Source organism: Rhamphochromis sp. 'chilingali' (genome assembly GCF_963969265.1).
Source record: "Rhamphochromis sp. 'chilingali' genome assembly, chromosome: 9".
Taxonomy (NCBI): domain Eukaryota; kingdom Metazoa; phylum Chordata; class Actinopteri; order Cichliformes; family Cichlidae; genus Rhamphochromis; species Rhamphochromis sp. 'chilingali'.
In genome coordinates this window covers 32,673,202-32,695,684 of record NC_137936.1, presented here as the reverse complement: position 1 = coordinate 32,695,684, position 22,483 = coordinate 32,673,202, and the positions used below count along the sequence as shown (strand labels likewise).

Genomic DNA, 22,483 nt, shown 5'->3' with positions numbered 1-22,483 from the left:
ATCCCAGTTGAACAGTCATGGCATCATGTTTGTCTGCAAGTTCATGGGGGGACCTGTTGCTTGATGAAAATCCTCTTACAACTTGTATCACATGACTACTTTGTGGGCTTCACTGTTTATATGGAGGCTTGTGAGTAGATGAGACACCCTTGCCTAAGAACCACACACCTACTAAAGAATTGTATGTCTATAAATGAGTACATTTTGGTTGTAATACATATAAATATGTACAAGTAGGTTTAAAATCACACGATTTTTGCTGGATGTCTTACAATTCATGCCACAAACACATCATGAAAGAGGCCTGGACGAATGGCAAGTACAGTATGTAAACATTCCATGCAGCACTTTAGAGCTTTTGATAGTCCTTACCATGCAAGCATTTTTCATCTTTTTTTTCCTTTTCTCCTCATGCCATCAGGTTTATGGATGAAGAATGGTTATTACTGCGCTACCACACTCAGTTTCCAATGATACAGGCCAAGTAGCGCTAAACCAATAAGAAGGGAAAGCTTTATGTGCTGCTATCGGGTGGACCTACTTAGGCCCAGTGACCTGTTAATCTAATATATCCACCATTGCATTTGCAGGCTATAGCAAGAGTAAGAGTTTGACTGCTTTATAAATTGTTTCTTTACTACTTTATTAATTGTTTTTGTAAAACTGTCATGGACTGAATGATTCTTCTTAATGCTTCTCAAGCTTCTTCCTTGAAATGAAACAAAATATCTTTGGGTCTTGGACTTTTGGATTTTTATTGGGATTAACAATTAACTCATCAAAAAAATAAATAAATAAAAACATCACTAATTGTCAGCTTTGTTGACATTTCACATATTTAGAAGTAATTGGTTCCGAAATCCGAATCAGAGAAACTTTATTAATCCCAGAGGGTAATTGAGTTGTCATAGCAGCAAATATACAACAAACAGTAGAAACCGAGTTATGACAGATAAATATTTAGATAGATAGATAAATATAGAGATATAGGCATAAATATGAATATACATATAAATATAAAATGTAGTGGTGTACAAAAGTGACAGAGTGCATTGATGTGTGATTAATTGTGTTCCACATGTGTGGATCTGACCCAAGTGGATGAATTAAAGAGTCTGATAGCAACGGGAAGGAACGACCTACTGTAATGTTCCCTCAGATAGCGAGATTGAAGAAGCCTGTTGCTGAAACTGCTCTTCAGATTGTCCAGTGTGTTATGGAGGAGGTGGGATTCATTGTCCGTGATTGCCAACAGTCTTGCCAGCATACTGTCACTAATCATCTCCTCCAGGGTGACGAGCTTTATGCCAACAACAGACTCGGCCTTCCTGATGCGTTTGTTTAGTCTGTTTGCTTTGATGCCTGCACCCCAGCACGCCACAGCAAAGAAGGTGGTGCTCGCAACAACAGACTGATAAAACATATAGAGCAGCCACTGGCATGAAAACCTTGAAAAGAAAATTTTCATGTAGTTTTCTGAATGGTTGAAACGCGTGACAAACAACTCTTCTCCCTCCTCCCGAGCCTTTCTTGGTTTCTCCCGTTGACGTGTTCCTGCAGAGCAGATGGCTTTACACATAAATCCTATTAACAACTTTCTGCTGATGGAGATGCAGTGAGCACAGGGTTTTCTCTCTCTGTCATCATCTCCCCTGAGAGGTCTGCTTTTTTATTTTCTAAGCCATAAAAAGAAGCGGTGGGAGAGCTGAATTTGGAGGCCACGTCATGTCTGCAGAGAAGGTAAAAGGTTGAACTTAGGTTTTTGTAGATTTTCTTTAAAAAAATATTTTAAATAAGATTACTTTTCTCTGGACTTTAAGCTTCTCAGGGATGAAATGTGCCAATATTTGGGAAGTGGACCACACAAGTTACTTTTATAAGAGTAACTTAACACTTCACATGACGTTATTTATCGATATACTGCAAAGTTTAAAGTTGTACAGGTGAATTTCTCATATTTCTGTTTGTTGTGGAGAGGACACATATTCGGAAGCATGCTTCAGGGATTGAAATCAGTCAGTAATCCAGACGTTCAAGCAAACTGGAATGCTGCTATGGTGGATGTCTGAACCAAATGCAACTGCAAAAGCATTGTCTTAATTCTTACTTTACTTTTATTTCTATATTCATTTATTTATGTATTGTCCTGGATTTTTTGGCAAATCTTGCACCATCAGTAAAATTTGTTAATTTGACTCAGTAACATTATATTTGAGAACAATACAGTTGCATATTGTGTAGTTGTACAACTGACCAAAATTAACTACACTTGTGACTGTTGTTGGTGAAGTCTAAACTTACAAAATGAGCATCAATAATCATAAGTGCTATACCAATAGACATATATAATAAACAAATGTGGTAATGTGGCTAAAGTGTCCAGTGACATTTGATAACTTTAATGCAACAATTCATCACAATACAGCAAATGTCAAATCTGCTGCCATAACGCTGAGATGCGGATTTCCTGTGGACGCAAATAGGCCTGCATTTAATAGGATTACTTTTCCCGTCTCCGGTAGTAGCGATCACACTGACCTCGTTGTCTGTGACTTTAGATGGTGACATATTGTTCCTGTCACTTAGCACAAAAGTTTAGTCCTGAGACTCAAAATATGTATGAGATGTTTGGTAAAATAAAACACTTTTAATTTAATATCACTGATGTAGGCTGTGTGTATTTTACTGAAAAAATATCAAAGCTAATCTCATTGCTTAGATGATTTTTTTTTTTTTGTTTAATAAATAGATATTTCAGAAATGACTATTTATGGCATTGGACATATCTTCAGTTGAATGGGATTCATGTTTTCAAAATGTTAATACTATGTATAAAGAAACAGGCAGTAGATTTATTCAACTTAAGATAATCCATAGGTGGTATCGAACACCGCAACAATTGTATAAATGGAACCTGGCCTCTACGGACAAATGTTGGAGATGTGATGGTCAAAATGCTTCGATTTTACATATCTTATGGAGCTGTTCGGCACTTCGGGATTGGTGGGGAAATATAATGGAGGTCATTTTCAGTGTTTTAAAAAGGAGATTTGGTATCTCACCAAAACTGTCCATACTTGGTATAACCACAGATTTTTCTGATGGAGATTTTTCCAGTTATACAAAAAGATGGATTATTTTGGCTCTTACTACGGCCAAACAGGTCCTGCTAAGACATTGGCGGAAAAAGAACCCCCCTCCATATGAAGAGTGGCTAAAGACAATGGCTAAGTTGGCGTCTTACGAAAAAGTGACTTATGGTTTATTAGACAAATTGCATCAATATGATTGTATTTGGTCCCCCTTTACAAGCTGGCTTTCTGTAACTTGAAGAACAGAGGAGTAATGACAGAGTGGTGGTGTGGGGATTGGTGTGCGAAGAAAGAATAGGATAACTTCCCTTTGTTTTGTTTTTTGTTTTGTTTTGTTTTTTGTTGTTTTGTTTTGTTTGTTTGCTTTTTAAACTATTTATTTATGTAGTTTATGTAGAGCCCCCTTGGCTTAAACTTGTATACACTTTAGGAAGAGGTTTGTGTTATAGATGATAACGAAGGAAAAGCCAAAGAAGAAGAGTTATAAATAACTGCATTTAAGATGCACAAAACAAATGTACTTTATATTTCAGAATCAGAATTGAGTATAAAATACTTTCTCATAATTTACGATCCCATTTTAGCTCTCACGTTTTCATCAGGGAATCGCAGCAGGCATGACTTCATCACAAAGCAGTGCAGTGGGTGTTTTCTCCAGGGCTTGAAGGCCTTGGCAGGTTTCATAAAACTGTTGCAAAACTTGTTTCTCCTTTTCTTGTGTTTCTTATGAAACGGTCTCATCAAGAATAGAAACAGATTGTTCAGTTCTAGACGAGACAGCCTTACATGCATCACATCATTATTACCTCATGCCCTGTTTCTCCATTAACTTCCTTTAAACAGTCTTTATGCTGATTTACAAATCAAAAGCTAAACTTATCAGGCAGATTTGACAGGAGCTACCAGTGCAAAATAAACAACTTTCATTTCATTTGAATCATTTAGAATAGAAAAAATAATGATACCACTTCTGTTCATCTTTTTATTGTCTTTCTTCCCACTGCTTTCCTCACATCTGAATTTGTGATGGTGAGTTGGTACTTATAACAGTCTTGCTAGTTTGACTAAATCTTTCACTGCATTTTATGTCTTACCATTTTAATTTAGCTCAGTTGTAGTAAGGGCTCTATGAGTATTACCAATAATCTTTTTTGTGTGCTTAAAGCAAATCTATAGAAACCAAAAAAGAAGAAAGAAGAGGCCAATGGTACAACAGAAGCCAAGCTGAATGGAATTGAGACCAAGCCCAAAAAAGATAAGACAAAGAAGCATGAAGATGTAGCCAAAGAGGACAGTTCTGCCATTCAGAGTGAGGAGATAAAAACAACTTTTACTCTCTCATTTTTCTCTTTACATCTCCATTGTAGTCTAACGAAAGCAGTTACATATCTTTTTCCTTATCAACATTATAGATGGGAAGAAAGTGAAGAAAAAGAAGCTAGAAAAAGACAAAGAGGAACCAGAAAAGGAAAGACAGACTAAAAAGAAAGCAAAAAGTGCTCCAAAAAAGAAAAAAGGTAAGTCAGCAATGACTGTAATATTGAGTTTTCACTGGGATGTGTTAAAGCTGGGGTGTGTTTCCTATACAATGACACTTTAAGTAACTCCCACAAAAATACGCCATGAGTGCACTGATTTCCATTACTATAGATTCAGACTCAGATGATGACGATGAAGAGGACGGTGAAGATACTCCGAAAAAGAAAACTAAGAAAAAAACAACCAAGGATAGTTCTCCACCTGCAAGTTCCACCCGAGAGAAGAAAACTAAAACTAAAGGTATGACGATGAGGAGAAGAAAGCTGTTGTCTAAAGGGCGTTAATGGTGTGCTCTAAACAGAAGTTATATGACCAGATTGTAATTAAGAGGATTAGATGATGTTATTGTGTAATGGCGTGTGAGCCATTTAGTGGAAACACTTCCTTACTTGGCTGTGTTGTCACATAATAATGAAGTAAGTGGTTTTCCTCTAAGTAATTAACTGTGGAAAATGTAATTAATTATTGCAGCATGATGTTACACACCAGCATGTTTTTGAAGTAAGTGAATAAAACATTCTGAATAAATAAACAGAATAATTAATCGGAAAACTGAATCAGTGAAATAATCCAAACAGAACTGAATTTTTGATGTGAAGCCATGTTTTCTAAGAGATATTTTCTTTATTCCATCCCATCATCACTTTCAGGTGTTGCTAGAATGTGGATATTTTTAGTCCTGCTAACAGCATGGCTTTAGCAGTGTGAGTCATTCAGTAGGTCTGTCCACAACTTTTATCCAGATTGAACAAACTACTTAATCTACTGTGGATTCCCAGATAATGTGTCCAAGTGAACCTTAAGTTTGACATTCTTGTGGTTTTATGTTGTGGCATCACCATATAAAATTGCACTTGTTGCAATAGTATTGAGTGCTTGAACAGAAGGCAGCTTGACATCTTTTCAGTTCATTGCGATGTTTTAGCTCTTCAAGACGCTTCAGTTCTCAAAAAACTCCCAGGTATTTAACCCCCAGTGATGGCCTCTTGGAGGTGATCCTAATGGTGACTGACCCACTGTTAATCATGTGAGTCATCATGATGTGAGCCAAGATGTGAAAAAAGGCGTGGGTCATTGCCATCATCGGGGTCAAGGTGTGAAACCTTGCACCACATTGTCTCACCCCATCATCATGAGAGCTTTTGTGGTTTCTTGAGGCAAGGTGTAAGTGGGGCTTGAAACATCTGGGAAGGGATCACAAGATTACGTTGGAGCTGATAGTTGGTGTTGTATGGTAGAATGTGAGGTTTTTGTTCTTGTAGGCTTCCTCAGTTATTTTAGAACTGACACTGCAGGCTGACACTGTGAACATGTTAAGGTGTAAACATGAATACTTTACTCAGGGCGCTTATAACCTTCTCCCACCAGTCTTTGCTTCTGTTCCCTTCATTTATTTGCTCAGTGAATCTGAGCATAAGATATTTGGAAATGATGTTGCTATAATTATTCCCAAAGCGCTCTAACTCACCTGTTTGTCAAGAATTTTGCAGTGAGCTGGTTTTAGCAGGACTCATTCTTTGATTGCAGAAATGAACTATTGGCTCAAATCTCTGCATGAGATACAGTATTTATAATAGAAGATTGGCCACACAATTACTTATGTGATCAATCTCAAAATGCTCTTCGTCACCTTTCACCTACCTCATTTTGTTTTTTCTGCTTGCAGCTTTAATAGTTTTGTTCTGGTTGTCCTGTTGTCAGCTTTCCTTGACAGCTCTAAAACTCACTGTGCACTCTTGCTCAGTCACAAACAACAGGAACAGTGAAAATAGTGGAGATTTAAAAAGAAAAAAAAAAACAGCCAGATATTATCCTCAAGATACAGTAGACCGTTAAAAGAGAGTAAATATTAGGTAACTGTAAACTTAACTCTTAAGTGAATGCTAATGTTACTCTGTAATTTACTTGGCAGGGAGTTAGAAAGGTTTTTACCAGTTAGCAGTGCATACCACGGATGTTTAACTATGTTTTTTTAATCCCCAAAGTTCAACACTGCCAAAAACATTCAGGGAGGACTAACAACTTTTAGCAGTCTAAACGGGAGTAAGTCTAAACGGGAGGGCATGTTGGGACAAATTCGTCATTGTGGAAAACGTTTTAAGAGGAAGCACTGAGAGTGTTACAAGTGTAATCGAGGTTCTGAGAATTTGCTCCACAGATTTGAGCAAGGAATTTGTTCAGATCCTTCACTTCACTTTGATGTCCTCCCAGTTATACACTCCTTGTTTTAGCAGCTTGAATCCTAAAAAGGTAAACAAACTGAGGGCTAAAATATGTCGTCTGCGTCCCAGTTTGCTTCATCAGCTTTTCCTTAACTCTGAAAATTAATAAAAGGTACTACTATAATGGAAACTTAACATCTAAATTCGGGTGGATCCAAGCTGAGCCCTAGTCACTCTCACATTCGCATGCTGTCCGAATCTGGGTCAAGATGGCATGCTCCAAGTTAGTTCTGTTGCTACACATCTGTTTCACACATAAATCTTTGTTGACTTAACTGATAACAGTTTGCATTTTTTGGAACTCACACCATAGTGTTCACTAAGATTACTCTCTATACTCTACAAGTGAATTTACATTTTGTTACATTTCTCAGTGTGTGCTTCCAATTCTTCAGGCTATTACATTTAAGAATAGACAACATTTCTATTAAACTATATACTTTTTTTCCTTAGATGACAAAGATTCTGATGGAAAAGAAAAAAAATCCAAGTCAAAGGAAAAAGACAAGAAGAAGGAACCAGCTTCAATGTTCCAGATAAATGAAGACAAAAACTCAAAAAGCAAAAAGAAAGGTGATTGCATTTTTTAAACTGACGAACTGTAAAATTCTGTCTTTGTTTACTTTACCAAATGCTTTGCCGCATAGCATCCATCTTGATGCTTGATGTTAAAATGACAAAAATTGAGACACTTTACACTTGTTTACTGAACAGCGGCCAAATCGGAAAGTGATGACAGTGAAGAAGAAACAAAGTCAACCAGATCAAAGAAAAAATCCAACTCCGGCTCTGCATCGATGTTTCAAACATCAGCAGATAAGGACAAAGACAAGAAGACAAAGAAAAAAGGCAAGTTTATTACTAAAGCTTTCCTCTGTTGTATTCACAGACAAGCGTATAACATCTCTGTTGTTTTTTTCAGCAAAGGCAGACGAAAGCAATGATTCTGAATCAGAAAAAGAAGAAAAAACAAAGAAGAAGAAGGGCAAAGGGAAGAAGAAAAAAGTATCTGACTTCAAACAAATCAACCACAACATTTTAGTCACTTAATGTCATATTACACTTTAACTTTCACTCAGAGTGGACCATGTTTTAAAATGTTCTTATCTATTCTTCTTTATCAGGAGCGCTCTCCCTCACCTGAAATTGAATTTGACAACTTGGAGAAGTTTGTAATGGAGCCAGCTCCGCAGGGTGTGACTGTGAAATGCAGAGTGACTCGGGATCAGAGAGGGATGGATAAGAGCCTCTACCCTTTGTATTACCTTCATCTAGACAATGAAAAAAAGGTCAGTATCATGTTTTAAAAAGTTGCAAAATGCAGACCAAAATTGTAAACACAGTACAACAGCACGTTCAGTAGTTCTCCTTTCATTTATTAATTTTAATTACTGTTATCATGGACAGTTGTCATTTGTCGGTGTCTTGTCCCCCCCCCCCCCCCCCCCCCCCCTTTTTTCTTTCTTTCTTTGTAGACGTTTCTACTGGCTGGACGGAAGAGAAAGAAAAGTACAACTTCAAATTACCTCATCTCCATCGATGCCACAGATTTATCAAGAGGAGGCGAGAATTTTGTGGGAAAGCTGAGGTAAAAGGATTTTTGTTTAAATTGCAAAGCAGGTAAACAAACTGTCACGTATAAAGTATTAATTAGGTGCATTTTAACTGAATGTGTTTTATACATTGCCCAGGTCAAATTTAATGGGGACTAAGTTCACTGTGTTTGACAACGCTGTGAATCCTGAAAAAGCTCTTCCAGACATGTCTAATGCTCGGCAAGAGTTAGCAGGCATCATCTATGTAAGTCATTTTACTGCAGAACGTTTAACTACAGTACATTGTATGAATAATAAGAACTGTATTTGATTTTGTTTTGGTTATTTCTGACAACAGGAAACCAATGTCTTGGGAATAAAAGGACCCAGAAGGATGACTGTCATCATTCCAGGAATGAGCAAAGACAACGAGCGAGTACCCCTCCGACCAAGAAATGTAAATTCATTGTAAATGCAATCATATAAAACACCAGTTCAATGAGGGCAAAAGATAAAGGCCTATATGAAAATTCAATATGAATTGACTAGTCATAGTTTTTGTTTTGTTTTTGAAATGAAAAGTAAATTCACTCCTTGCTTAAATCTGATATTATAGTCACACAATCTTAAGTCACACAATCCTGGAGAGTAAGTGGAGGCCTGAGGAATGGAAAAGTGTACTGGTACTGATTTTTAAGAGTTATGGTGATGTGCAAAGCTGCAGTATGTACAGAAGGAATAAAGCTGATTAACCATACCACGAGGATATGGGAAAGAGTTGTTCAAGCTAGATTAAGTAGGGAGTTGATAATAACTGAGCAGCAAATATGGTTTTATATTATGAAAGAGCACAACAGATGCAATATTTGCTTTGAGAGTGTTGATCGTGAAGTGAAGTCCAGGAGTTTTACTGTGTTTTTGTTGATCTAGATATGATAAGTTGCCAAGAGAATAGTGGTGCAACGGATCACGGTTGATCCGTAATCCGAACCGATCGCACTCCACGGTTCGGGACGCACGTGATCCGAAGATTCAAAAAAGAAGGAAAAAAGTATGTGTATGGTGCGCGTAGTCAGTCTGTCAAGTGATAGTTATGGCCAGCGCTGGTGGTCCAAGTGGAGGAGTAGAGGAGTTTGCTGCATTTAAGCAGCCATTTGCTCCCCAATCCGACCGGGCTAAAGCTATTACAAAAGCTACTGGGGTGTTTAGCTGCAGACGGGAGGTCGTATTCCCTTGTGCAAAACAAGGGGTTTAAACTATGATGAATGTGCTTGAGCCACGCTATGATATCTCGTTGCGTGTCCACTTCAGTGACAAGATTGTACCAAGGCATGTATGAGCAGGAAAAGTTTAAAGTTATGGCTGAACTGTCCCAGGCATCTTCTGTTGCCCAACTACAAATGGGTGGACCTCCAGGTCAACGGAAAGCCCTGTACTGCCCTATACTGCACCTTAATTTGTTTTTATATAATTTCGTGGAATGAGTCTTGAGCTGAATGTTTTTAATAGGCAAACAATTTTGTCTTTTTTTCTTTTTTGCTGATCCAAAAATTGATCCGATCTGTGACTTAAAACCGTGATCCGAGCCGAACCGTGAGATTTTGGATCCATTGCACCACTACAAGAGAAGAACTGTGACATTGCATGAGGAAGGCAGAAGTGGTAGAGAATTATGTGAGGGTAGTGCAGATGGATTCAAGGTGTCTGTGGACTATGATATTTACAGAGGCCATTGTGATTTGTAGTGAGGGAGCAGATAGAAGAGAGTTTGGAGAGGTGGAGGTGTGCTGCGGAGAGAAGAGGAATGAGACAGAGAGAGCTTACTACGTGTTCTAACTCTGCACTCTTGTGCAGTCAAGCGTAACACCCAACAACTAAGATTAGTTTTGTTTCTAAAGAATGCAGATAAATAACTGTAATTTGTCATCTTAATCATTAGAATAATAATGTGCTTTACTATTTTTCTGCTTTCAAGCAAAAACAATAAATTTGAATATTCACAAATGACTTGTTAAGCCTTGTCTATAGCATTAAGAGCAACACAAGGCCAGTGGGAATGAACTATTTGATGTTGACGTTTACCACTTATGTTTTGTTAATTCTTTGCAGGAATGCGATGGCTTGCTGATAAGATTCCAAAACAGAAGGATGGAAAATCTGATCGAGCTTCACAACAAGACGCCTGTGTGGAACGAAGAGACGGCATCTCATGTGCTAAACTTCAATGGCAGGGTCACCCAAGCCTCCATCAAGAACTTCCAGATCGTCCACAACAAAGATCGTGAGTGGCTTTTGCTTGTCCACAACTACTATATGTTAAATAGTTGGGCAAAGAAATGAAAAGCAGTTTACTGGCAATGCATAAAACAACAGAAAGATCTACACAACCTAAATGAGTATCTAGGTATTACTGCTGACAATGTCCATCTCCCAATAACCACAGTATATCCTGCAACCAGCAGAATAATGTGCCATGCCACAAAATTCAAATCATCTGAGAAATTATCCCCTGAAGAATACAGTGAGTTCAGTGTACTGAAATTGCCTGCACAGTCCCCAGATCTCAATCCACCAGAGCACCTTCGGGATGTGGTGGAACATGAGATTTGCATCATGGATGTGCAGCCGGCTGCATTATGTTATGTCAATATGAAATAAAATCTCTCAAATAAAATCGTAGTTAACCTAACCCCATGCATGTGTTTGGACTGTGGGAAGGTGCTGGAGGAACTGGATTGAACCCATGCACGCACGGCGAGAACATGTTAAGGTGTGCACTGGGGGCAATATTGTTAACCACTGCATTGCTGTGCTGCCCCACAAGGAATTAGGCAGTTTTTAAGCCAACAGCAGGCCTAACCTGGTACTAGCAAACTGTACCTAATAAAGTGGCCAGTTAAATTATGTCTCATAAGACAGACATTGGTCAGTAATTATTTTATTTCTGCCTGTACAACCCTTAGATACAATTTTAAAAAATGATTTCTTCTGAAATTTAGAACTGCAGTTTTTCATATTTGAAATTTCTTATTTATGCCAAATGTTTTGTTTGTTTGTTTGTTTGTTTGTTTGTTTGTTTGTTTGTTTGTTTGTTTGTTTGTTTGTTTGTTTGTTTGTTTGTTTGTTTGTTTGTTTGTTTGTTTGTTTTAAAATCCCAAGTCAATTATGAAGTTTATATGCTGAACTTGCTTCACAGTCTTTAGACTGACCAAGCAGTTTATGCAGAATAAACGAATATGGGGATTCAGCTTGAATATTTTATTACTTCTAAGTATGTACATTGCCATGATCCATCTTATTAACTCCCTGCCTGCCTACTTACGTACCTACCTACCGAAACACTACCTATTTATTTATTAAGATAATTGCTCCATTAATGAATTCTTTTTCTTTTTCCAGTGGACTACATTGTGATGCAATTTGGACGAATAGCTGATGACATTTTCACACTGGATTACAACTACCCGCTGTGCGCTGTGCAGGCCTTTGCCATCGCACTTTCCAGCTTTGATGGCAAAATCGCTTGTGAATAACACACAAGTCTTCAGTTGTGGACTCACACTTAAACCAGCATGCAACAAACCCACATTCACATCAGATCAACCCAGCGTCTTTGGACTCGCCTACACTTCCTGTGATAGGTGTCGATAACAGCAATGGTTCCTCAAATGTGACAATACCTGCTGTTGTGCTGCTGTTATCCATGTGAGTGCCCCCAGGTGTAAGACACAAAATTGTTGTCATGTTATCGTCTGATCTTGCATGACATGGTGCAGAAGAATCCTCTGTTTTTGATTCTCAGTATTTCACTGCAATCATCTGAACTTCTGGGAACTACAGAAAGACACACCATTGGGAGTCCAGTGACTGGAGAGTTATGTTTCAGGGAGATAATTGTACACCTCATTTATGAAGGTGTTTGAAGACTACTAACATCATTAAAGGATGTTAAACCGTGAATTACGGTAATTTTTTTGCTTTGTTGTGCTTTGAGGTATTGTGTTGCTGTATAGCGCCAATTTTTTGTGTCAAATGTGACCGCAGAAACACCAAATTACAATAAAAATGTTTCTCTTTAGGGCAAAATGAAAATTATACTTTGTGACAGTAATCATCTGCACAAAAGACACACTTTTATTTTAAGTTTATTCAATTTTATTTAGTGACTGTGAAACCGTTTTGTGTATCTGTATACATTAATATACACATAGGTGTGAAAATCTTTTTTCTAGGCATGTACGTTACGTTTCTCCAAATATATATGTTTCTAGATAACTGGCTCTAATGTGAACTCCTGTAGGTTTTTGTATGTTGTCTTTTTTAATTTCTTTATATTCATAAACATTGCCTTCGCTGCAGGCTTATGGGAATAATTCAAATGAATTAAATTTCCTTGTTAACTAAATCGCTTTGAAGTCAGCTTGTATAAATGTATGTTTTTGTCATGTTTTTGTTGTTGTCATTTTTTATCTTTTCTTGTCGCCCTGATTCACAGTAATATAGTAAATTTAGAGTGCTACTGACTGTTTGCAGATGGTCAGTACCACTCAGTACCACCACAGAATTACAAGACTTGCAGGTTACCCCAATCCTTCTTCCAACCCTACAAATGGTGTTTTAATGGGTGTTTTTAAAATAAATAAAAATCTGTTAGAACAGATATTTATAAAATATGTTTTATAGTTCTATCTTCTCATGCGAGAGAGCGCTTGGCAGATATTTAGTCACATTCCAGTTTCCAGTTTTACAAACACCCACGATTTTCTTCAGTTGCCTGTATGTTGAGAGGAGCTTCACTCAGCATGGAAAAACCTGTTTGAACCGAGGGCCTCCAGAGTAAGTGAGAGGTGTGTATTCTGCCTGAACCTGCTCAGGCAGTTGTCCAGACTCGCAAATTAAATGAAGCCTAAAACTGGCAGCTCCTCTGGAGAGATGCTGTAAGGTGAGTTCTTCCTACCCCATTGTTTTTTTCTATAATGTGAGCAATAGTTAAACAACTGCCAACATTATTGTAGTCATGCTGATACATTTGTACTCTTAGACACAATGTGTGAAAATGACTGTACACTACTGTCTTATATGTGTGTGGTGTATAAACGTTCATAATCTAAAAATGTTGCAACCATGTTATTGACCAACAGAAGGAGCTGTTGCTGGATGGAAAGGTGTGAGTGTAAGCTTATAAGATTTACAGTAATACACACATGGTTACTAGTTAAACCCTCTTTCCAGTAAATAAGCGATAATACGAGGGAGAGCAATATTCATAGTTTCTATGGGAATTTAGTGTAATATGAGCATTTACAGCGTATATTTGTATAATTGCATGACAAATGTATTATTATTTGTATAGATAGACTAAAATGTGAAAGTAAAACTACAACAAAGACTGTTACAGATTACACTCACTAATTGGCTATATACTTGAGGTAATTATACAATAAATGCCAAGAAAATACTATATAATATAATATTAATATAATATAAAATATTCCATTACTAGTAAAGGTCCAGCTTTCATTTTTGTGTCTCTCTGTCAATAACATTTAAGCAGTAGTAATGCTCCTTCTGATTCTCATTCTCATTTATGGGAGCTTTAAATTACTCTCTGTGAGTTATGCAGGTTTGGCTGCATTAATGTTAACATCTGTTAGGGGAAATTAAAGTAACAAAATTCTAGGGGGGAAAAGAAAACTGTTTTCCTCACATGAAAGTTGTCTAAGAGAAGGATTTGCATTTAAACTGTTGAGAATAATCAAAACCTTAGACTGGATTACATATTCTAAATAATATTAGACAATATTTTAGTACTTTTTTTAATATAGTAGTTGTTTTTTTTTTGCATATACTAAAATCTAAGAAAATTATAAGAAGAAAGAGGAAGATGTCAAATGGTTGAATGACAATAAAGCTGAGTCTGTTATCTATTTCTAACTAAAGCTTTTCATAATACATCATTTGTATATTTGTAGTATTTCTCCATTATTAAGTACCAAACATCAAGCTGAGGTTTCTGTTCTTTAGATTTGAAGAAAATTAAATATCAACATAACCAGACGCACAGAGTAAACCATTGAATGTGTGCTGTTTGTTCTGTGTGACATTGAGATGGCATCATTTTTCTATTGAGTGTGTAGGGGACCATAACATTTTCTTTTTCTCTGTCTTACTGTAAAATTAAGACTAAAATTAAGTTCCGAGGCAACATGAAGGTGACTCCATCATTTAGTAGTGAACATATTCGCCTTACATGCAAAAGATTCCTGCTTTTAGAATGAGAGAAGACATAAACCCAGCCTTAGGGGGTCACGAGCCCAGGTAATCATTTATGTGCCAGAAGGGGCATCCAATGTGAAATCTGTGCCAAATCAGATATGCATATCCATCGCTTGTGGTCGCCTCTTGGGGATGAGCCAGCAGGTGAAAATACCTCCAACATATAAATCCAATTTATTCAGTAGTGATTAGTAGTGATGTAATTTGTTGTGATCTTCTCTGTTCTGTTTATATTTATATACTATACCATATTATCTCATCTTTTTATCACTAATATTTTGGATAGGATAATATTGCCACATGTAACTAACTGCACAATTTTCCATTTTAAACCCTATATATTATTATTTAGAAAATTTTAAAAATTGCATTAAGGTTTTGAAACATTAAATATTCCATGTTTCTTTAAAGTTATCTACAGTAATAAAACATAATAATAATAATGTTTTAGAAAGATTCATTTAAAGACTGTTCCAGTGTTTTTATACAAAGCCACGGAGTCTTTTATGTAAATGCCCTTTATATATTTCCTACCTTTGACATATTTCTGCGAGTGTATGTACTGCCAGACTGGTTTTTCGGACAAGAGTTTCCAATCAGCGTTCAGGGATTTTGTGGGCGGGCCCTGCGGTGAAGTCACTACCCCCCCCCCCCCCCCCCCCCCCTCCAAAACCTTGTTGATTGACGCGCACCAATGGCTCCTCCTTGAAAGTCTTTTTTTCCCTCCCCCTTCGTTTTCCAGTGTAGTGCGTTGATTTCATACCAAAGTCATACTTAACATTCCACTTATACTGTCAAACCTCTGAGAAATATTAAGGAAAACAACAGCGCGCCAAAATATAACAAAGTTACTGAATTGATCAGTTTCCCCCACTGAGGAGAATAAGCTGACTGCAAGAATAAAAAGGTAAGTCTTCCACAAATGTTCCCTCTTTCTGTCCACAGCCTTTTTTCTGGGGAGTTTTTTCATGCCGCTTGTCTCGGTGAAGTTTTCAGATCATTGTCATTTTTTACATTTTTCCGCGGAGCTCCCTGCGTTGGGAGGGAAGAAAACATTTGCAGTTTGATACTCTATTGTGTTTGACTTTCCCAGTGTGCATGGATATCTTTGACAGCCTATGTGCAATCATATTTCCACCGGTAGCCCGCTCATTGGCACATACTTTTACCTAAAAGAAAAAAAAAGAAAAGAAAAAGGTTTTCTCGTTTGACAGAAGGAAATGGGAAAAACATGTTTGTTTTCTGTCCCGGACAGTTCATACCTGGATCCAACTCTTCCAGCCTTGCTCCTCAAGAAGAATCCAACAGTTTTACAGACAAGCACGGAGAGAGACGATTTGGACGGAAACGTTTTAGAGGAATACACAACATCAGCGTGATTTGGACCTCTGCATCACTAAGGTAAGACAGCTTCTTGATTAGGAAGCGTGGTTAAATAAATTCTGGAGGTCTTGTTGATGCTTCCTACATGGAATTACAAATACAGAGTAGTTTTCTTGATAACGCCTAAACAAACCAAGATTATCTCATATAAAAGTGTGTGTGTGTCAGCTCAGCTACGTCTGCTTTCGCTTTAGCTCTTGCCGGGCAGACTGTGAACAACATTGCAGTATGTTAATACATTTTTAAGACTAAATTTAAATCAAGCATTTTTTTCATCAAAACACTCACAAATTAATATGAATGATTTTTAAATGGTTTGCAATGAATCAAAGTTTTAGATTAGAAAACCAAAGCTTTTTTTTTCACTCACATCTGGAATTACACCTTAAATCTAAATTTATTTATGTACATGCATATTGAGGTGTACAAGACTATGCAGTGTAAACCACAGAATAAAAGTTGTTATAGAAAGTAACTATCTGTCTAATTATGTAGTTCTTTGTTCTTGACTTTTTCAAACGTGGCATGTGATGATACACTGCAAAGTCCTTCTAAGTACATAATTCATAGGTGAAGATTTGAGATGCGTGGATACGTAGCGAGCTAATTGTATAATTATATGAGTGCCACCTCAGGCTACACCTGCTATACAACTGTGTGTGGTTAGTAGAGACCTAGGCGAAAATAATATGTGTCCGTTTTGACAGAGCCAAACGTTGGCACCTCCTTTATCCTAAGTTTGCGCGGTCATATGAACTGCACAGTTAAATCACTGACAGTCAACACGTTTGACTCAACGGCAGAATGCGGTCTGTCAGGTTGGTCGCTGTTAGCAGAATAACCTGTTAACGTCTGTTACTGTTTCCTCTCCAACATTTCCTAAAATTCAAGGCAGAAGGAAAGCCTTTCTCTTTTTTTTTTCTTTCACATCATTGTCTTTCATAAACACAGTTGTAAATTAAAGTATGACATTGATTTGGTGTAGCCCTTTAAGCCCGCTCTAAAGCCTTTTAAAGCAGAAGGATAATCGGCTATCAAATAGGGTGTCTCTTTTCTTGCTGTCACGTTAGGTCATGGTTGAGAAGCCAGATCTCCAGTTTGGGGCCTGCTTAAGACCTACATGTGGAAATGTTCTGAAATGAAACACCAACATGAACAACCAAACAATGTGCCCTTGGTAAATGAGACATGCCAAGATGCCTAATAATAGATTTTGATGCTGATGGGTAAATCTGGAGAGGATTAAGCATTCTGCTGTTCCGTCAGATTCTCTTTCATTGTTTTCATGCAGCCTGAATACATCAGGCCTCCCACTGTACAATGTGGTCTTTTCTTTTCCTTGAACATACTTTATATTTCTTAGCAATTGCGGATTCAGCATTTACACTTTGTACTTGTGTAGGAGTTAAATTAAGGGAAAGTTTTATAGCTTTACCATGTCACGGAGGTCAATTAGATTACTTGTGGTAGTATCCCCTAAAAGTGGCTGTTTTCTCTCCTTTTTTCATCCCCAGCTGTGTTCCTTCGGGCTGTTTATTAGAGGGAAGAGTTAATGAGCATGTGTTCTCTTCATTAGGGTAACAAATCAATCCCCTTATGTTTTTGATTTTTCTTTTTAAATATGCTTAATCAGAAACTGTAGCTACTATAGGTATTTCAAATTATTTGTGGTGTAGGGCTAATTCCAGTGGTGAAGTGCATCCTGTGTTTGCGCTGCAGAGAGTTTACTTTGGATGCAGGTCTGTTGACCGTTTGTCAGTAGCAGCTTCACCCGTTTGTGTCAAACCCACAGAAGACCAGCTAATGAGCTTTTGCCCATTTGTGCAGACATTGGTCGCTTTTTAGCACCAGTTTCAGAAGTTCTCGTCCAAATGGTGGACACTTTTGCCTCTGTCAACCCAGACCTGAACAAATACCACTTATGTCTGTGCGGTGAGGACGCAAAGAGAAAAGCCTGCAGCTCTCAGCAGAAAGGCATTAATGATGATCTGGATTACAATATGCAGTTTGACACTGTCAGCTAGTAACGGCTGGACTGAGCTACTTGTTGGAGTCATAGAGCCAAAAAAGAAAGTGTCAAAATAGAATTCACTTTGAAAGTCCTCAGTAATGCAATTTATCAACATTTTATTCACATTAATTCACTGCACATGTTTACATATCCTCCAAACCATGAGGTTTGAACAGATAAGCTTTCTGGCCTCCTCTTCAGACCACTGAGGGGAGGAGCTGGGGAGTGGCTGAGAACAGAATACTCTTTGTGTCAGATGTCCCCAAGTTGCTAAAGGTTTTAGTTGTTCTTCCTCTGGCAACCAAGAGTTAGCAATGTTCCACATTTCTTTACTCGAAAGAAGAAGTACTCAGAAAGAAATGTTATTTGTGACAATGTCTGTCTCCTCTCCAGCCTCCATTATAAATAACAGGAGGCTTACTCCTGCACTGCTTCATAAAGTGTGTGTGTGTGTGTGTGTGTGTGTGTGTGTGTGTGTGTGTGTGTGTGTGTGTGTGTGTGTGTGTGTGTGTGTGTGTGTGTGTGTGTGTGTGTGTGTGGCCTGTGTCGCACTGGAGCTCCAGTGACCCAAGGGCACTCATGTGAAACTCCTTTAATCCCTCTGCTCAGTGTTTTGGGTTGGGGGATGATCTCCCTCTGCAGCACAGTTCATTTTAGTTGCTCCTAATATAAAACATCACAGGTGTAGTCGTTTTTAGGCTGATTAAACTTTTGTCTTCAACAGAAGAACAAGTTTAACCTTTGGGTGTGCTTTTTATGTAAGATTGGAGTTTTTTTTTCCCTTGTGATACAGCTCGTATACAGCTCTGATCACAGCCGTGGCTGCTTTTAAATGCCTTGTGCCACGATTTATACGGTTGCATGAATTATTGGCTGGTGCATTCTGCTGCAAAGTTATGCATGTCTTAAAGGTTTCACAGATTATGGCTTTAAACCGCTCCTCTCACCACAAAATGACCAATTCAGGCTAGAATGGCTTCTCTGCTACGTTCCCCAGAAAATTTCCGATTAAAATGCTGATTCAGGCTGTAAAGAAGAAAAAAAAAAAAGCTCTCTGGCTTTCTGGCCCTGCTTTGTGTCAGTCTTTCCCTTTTCAGCTGGATTAGGCTTAAATCTCTGAACGTGTCACAGTTCAAGGTAGACCAAATAGCCAGCAGCATCCAGTGTTAAAATAGAACAACAAATGAATGAATCGGGCCTTATGTTCATGCTGTGCCTTGACGTGTGATACTCATTTATCCGCCTTAGACTCTGTGACTCATAGGAAACCAGCCACCTCTTTTTGCCTCCATGCAGCATGTTAGTCGGTTTCCATGCTATGTGAAATGATTAAAAGAAAGCAATAAATAATAGTCATTTCTCTTCATTTTCATGGTGTAAATAATCGAGGAATGTGTGCCAGACACTTCCAGCTCAGATCGCTTTCTTTTCTGCGTGCAAGACGTTATTCTGAGCCTTATTTTTTTCCTCGGGCAGGCAGCTGGTATCAAACTGCAAATGTCTGACTTGACAGAGTGTGCATGTGGTACGTGTGTGTTCATGTGTTTGTCTTAGCTTTTCCCTCTGCCTTTCTTTCTGTCTCTTGCCGTGTGAGCTGTTGGCCGTCCAGCCCTCCTCTCACTCTCAGCTCTGATTGTTTCCTGAGTGCCTTGCCAGATAGGAAGTAGGAGGAAGTTATTGGAGGAGCTGGAGAGAATTTATTAGGGCCAAACACAGACACAGAAGGGAGAGGGGAAGGTGGTGACTGATTTTTTTTTTCTTCTTTTTTTTTTTGGAAGATGGGCTCGTGCTTTCATGAGTCTTAAAAAGGCAGTGGTGCCTTCAGCAAACGCAGAGAGCACACAGCTTGACACTTGTGCCAGCTCATCACCTTAGATTTATCTCCTAAATGAAGGCGCTGCAGTTAAACATGTGCATATGTGTGTTCTGTGTAAGGAGGAATAAGGCCATGTTTCTAGCTCTTGTCAGAGAGCAGCTTTCCTGGCCCGGAACCTAAAATGTTTTCTTTATCTGTAATCTGACCTTAGAGAGCAGCTGCTCCTTCTGCCGCCAAGACCTGTTGTTTCCCCTGTTAAATGTGTGTGTGTGTTTGTCAGACTGTTGGTGTGTGTGGTGGGGGTCTCACTTTGAACGAGAGCACTGACCCTACAGCTGTGAGCACCCTTCAACCTTAACAAGATGTGTGCTTCTCTAATGTGGAGGAGTTTGGGTCTGTGATTTGTAACTGTGTATACACGAGACTTTAAGTTCAGTGGAGGTGTGTTTTACTCCCAGCTAAGCGGGGGGGCTTATGTCTGCCAGTAGGGGCCTGTTCTTTGCCAACAAGTGTCCCAACTCTTACAGCAACTAAACAAAGACTTCATTTATAACGACAGGAACAAATCTTGTAGTGTACAGATGGAAGAATATACAATCCGACTGTGAGCAATGACAGAGAGACATGCAAACACAACAGGCTTGATGGATCAACAGTGGAAGAGACAGATTTGAAGGAAATCTGCTAACAATCTGCTTTGGGACATGAGTCAGTAGAACTGAGTCATGGGGTGTACAGAGATGTGAACAGATGAAGGAAGCTGATCCTTTCATGGTGCTTTGTTTGGGCTTTATCCGAAAAAATAAATAAATAATACAAACGATATGCACTACCCCAAGTGGCCAAATGAATCAGATGTACTGACATTACAGCCGAAATAGCGTTTTGCATCCTGGTATTCAGCTAGTGAGGTTTATAAATAACTTCATTCTATAAAAAATTATGGCTGACACACTGAAACAAAATCCTAAAGCAAATGCGCGTGTTGCATTACATACACCTTCATTTTGATAGGGCATGTAGAATTTTTTGTTTAAAAAATAAAAGGAAAACATCTGTAAAGATATATTGCAAATATATCTAATGGCTGTGTCAGATATCTTGTTTATAACCTTGGCTCCAATGTGTCTTCTACTGTTTCAGTCCTGTGGACCAGGTTCAACTTTTTAATAGTTGCTGTTAAAGGCTTAAATATCACAATGGCAAAAAAAAAGGATGATTTCTGTACCAACGTATTAGAGATCACAGAATTCATGTTATATTTACTTCAGGTGTTTTTAAAATTTTAAATGAGTTACATTTACAAGATTGTGTTTTCTACCTTAAATTCAGAGTAGGAGTAACCAGAGTAGTTGATGGTTTTATTATTAAAGCTTCTAGTGTATTACTATGATCCATCCTGTCTGGTCTTTACTGCTTAAAAAAAAAGCAGTAAAGAAATTAAGAATTTATTTTTATAACATTTTTTTTTTCAATTTTCAACAGAAAATGTACTTGCTGCATTGACTTCATTCTCCATCTAAGCCTTGTTACTGGCGTTTTACACAGCCAGAAACTGCAAGAAAAATAAATGTATTAATTAAAAGTGATGAATTTGTCAACAGTTCTCATGACAATTTTTTTTTTCACGGAGTGTGCAAATAACTCATAAACAGAGAAGTTCAGTGGAACCAAAACGGATTCAAATGGAGTCAAACATTATGCTCGTCACATCGACAGCAGAAAGTTGAGGGAAAATTTCTTCCTGCTCTGCTAAACCATGACATGCTCCCTCGGATTTAACAAGTACTGTCATTGTGAAATGGGCACTTGTAATTGGTCGGGAGGGCATTTAGTTTCATTTTTATTGAAATAATTATTTTGAAAATAGAAAATAAAACCTAGTAAAATACTTATCATGGGCTGTCAGGATGGGTCCATTGTTGAAGTCGGTGGGCCCAGGACTCTTAGGCTGACCCACAATGCTGTAGACTGTTTAGAAAAGATGCGTATAGCCCTCTGTCACATCCCTAACTTTAGCAGAAAACAAAGAAGAAGAAAAAAGATTTGGCTCCTGTACTGCTGTGAAGAAGGGTTGGCTAGTCAGACCAAAATATTTTTTTGTATATGGCTATAAACAAGTAATTTCCATGACTGAATGTTAGCATAGGGGTCTATGGAGTCTGATGATCTTTAGGAGCCAGCCTCAAGTGGCCGTTAGAAGAACTGAAGCTGTTGGCTTCATTTTTTTTAAGTTGTGGTTTTGTTTTTTGGGAGGCCTTTCTGTGACACGTGTAACCTGGGCGTTGAAATAATAGTTTCCCTTATTGCTATACAGCAGAAGCTTAAAGCTTAACTTTGCACTTGTAAGCTATTGGACACATACTGTGCCCTTCTGGTACTTACACTGCTGTCCTAGCTCAGTGGGCTCACATGGCTCTCACGGTGGGATGTTTAGTCTCTGCTAAAATGTATTACTATGATCCATCCTGTCTGGTCTTAAACGTCTTCGAGGTTCGACAGATGTTCTTTTCCCACCGCTGGACTCGAGAGGAGATGTTGCCGTCAGGCCATAAAAATCAGACATGACAGAGAAAGTTTGACTCAAGGTCTTGCCTCACTGTAGTCTT

General features: G+C 38.2%; 1 protein-coding gene across 1 annotated transcript; it reads left to right on the top strand.

Annotated features, from left to right (window-relative positions):
* The first annotated feature begins 1,612 nt into the window (after positions 1-1,612).
* LOC308402935 (tubby-related protein 3-like) lies at positions 1,613-13,327 on the top strand. The gene is made up of 13 exons (XM_080892105.1): positions 1,613-1,740; positions 4,269-4,401; positions 4,505-4,609; positions 4,743-4,871; positions 7,307-7,426; positions 7,568-7,702; positions 7,776-7,858; positions 7,978-8,142; positions 8,329-8,441; positions 8,545-8,653; positions 8,747-8,845; positions 10,498-10,669; positions 11,788-13,327. Exons 1-13 carry the CDS (start codon positions 1,726-1,728, stop codon positions 11,919-11,921), a joined length of 1,512 nt encoding a protein of 503 aa, XP_080748231.1. The 5' UTR covers positions 1,613-1,725; the 3' UTR covers positions 11,922-13,327.
* Positions 13,328-22,483: the final 9,156 nt, after the last annotated feature.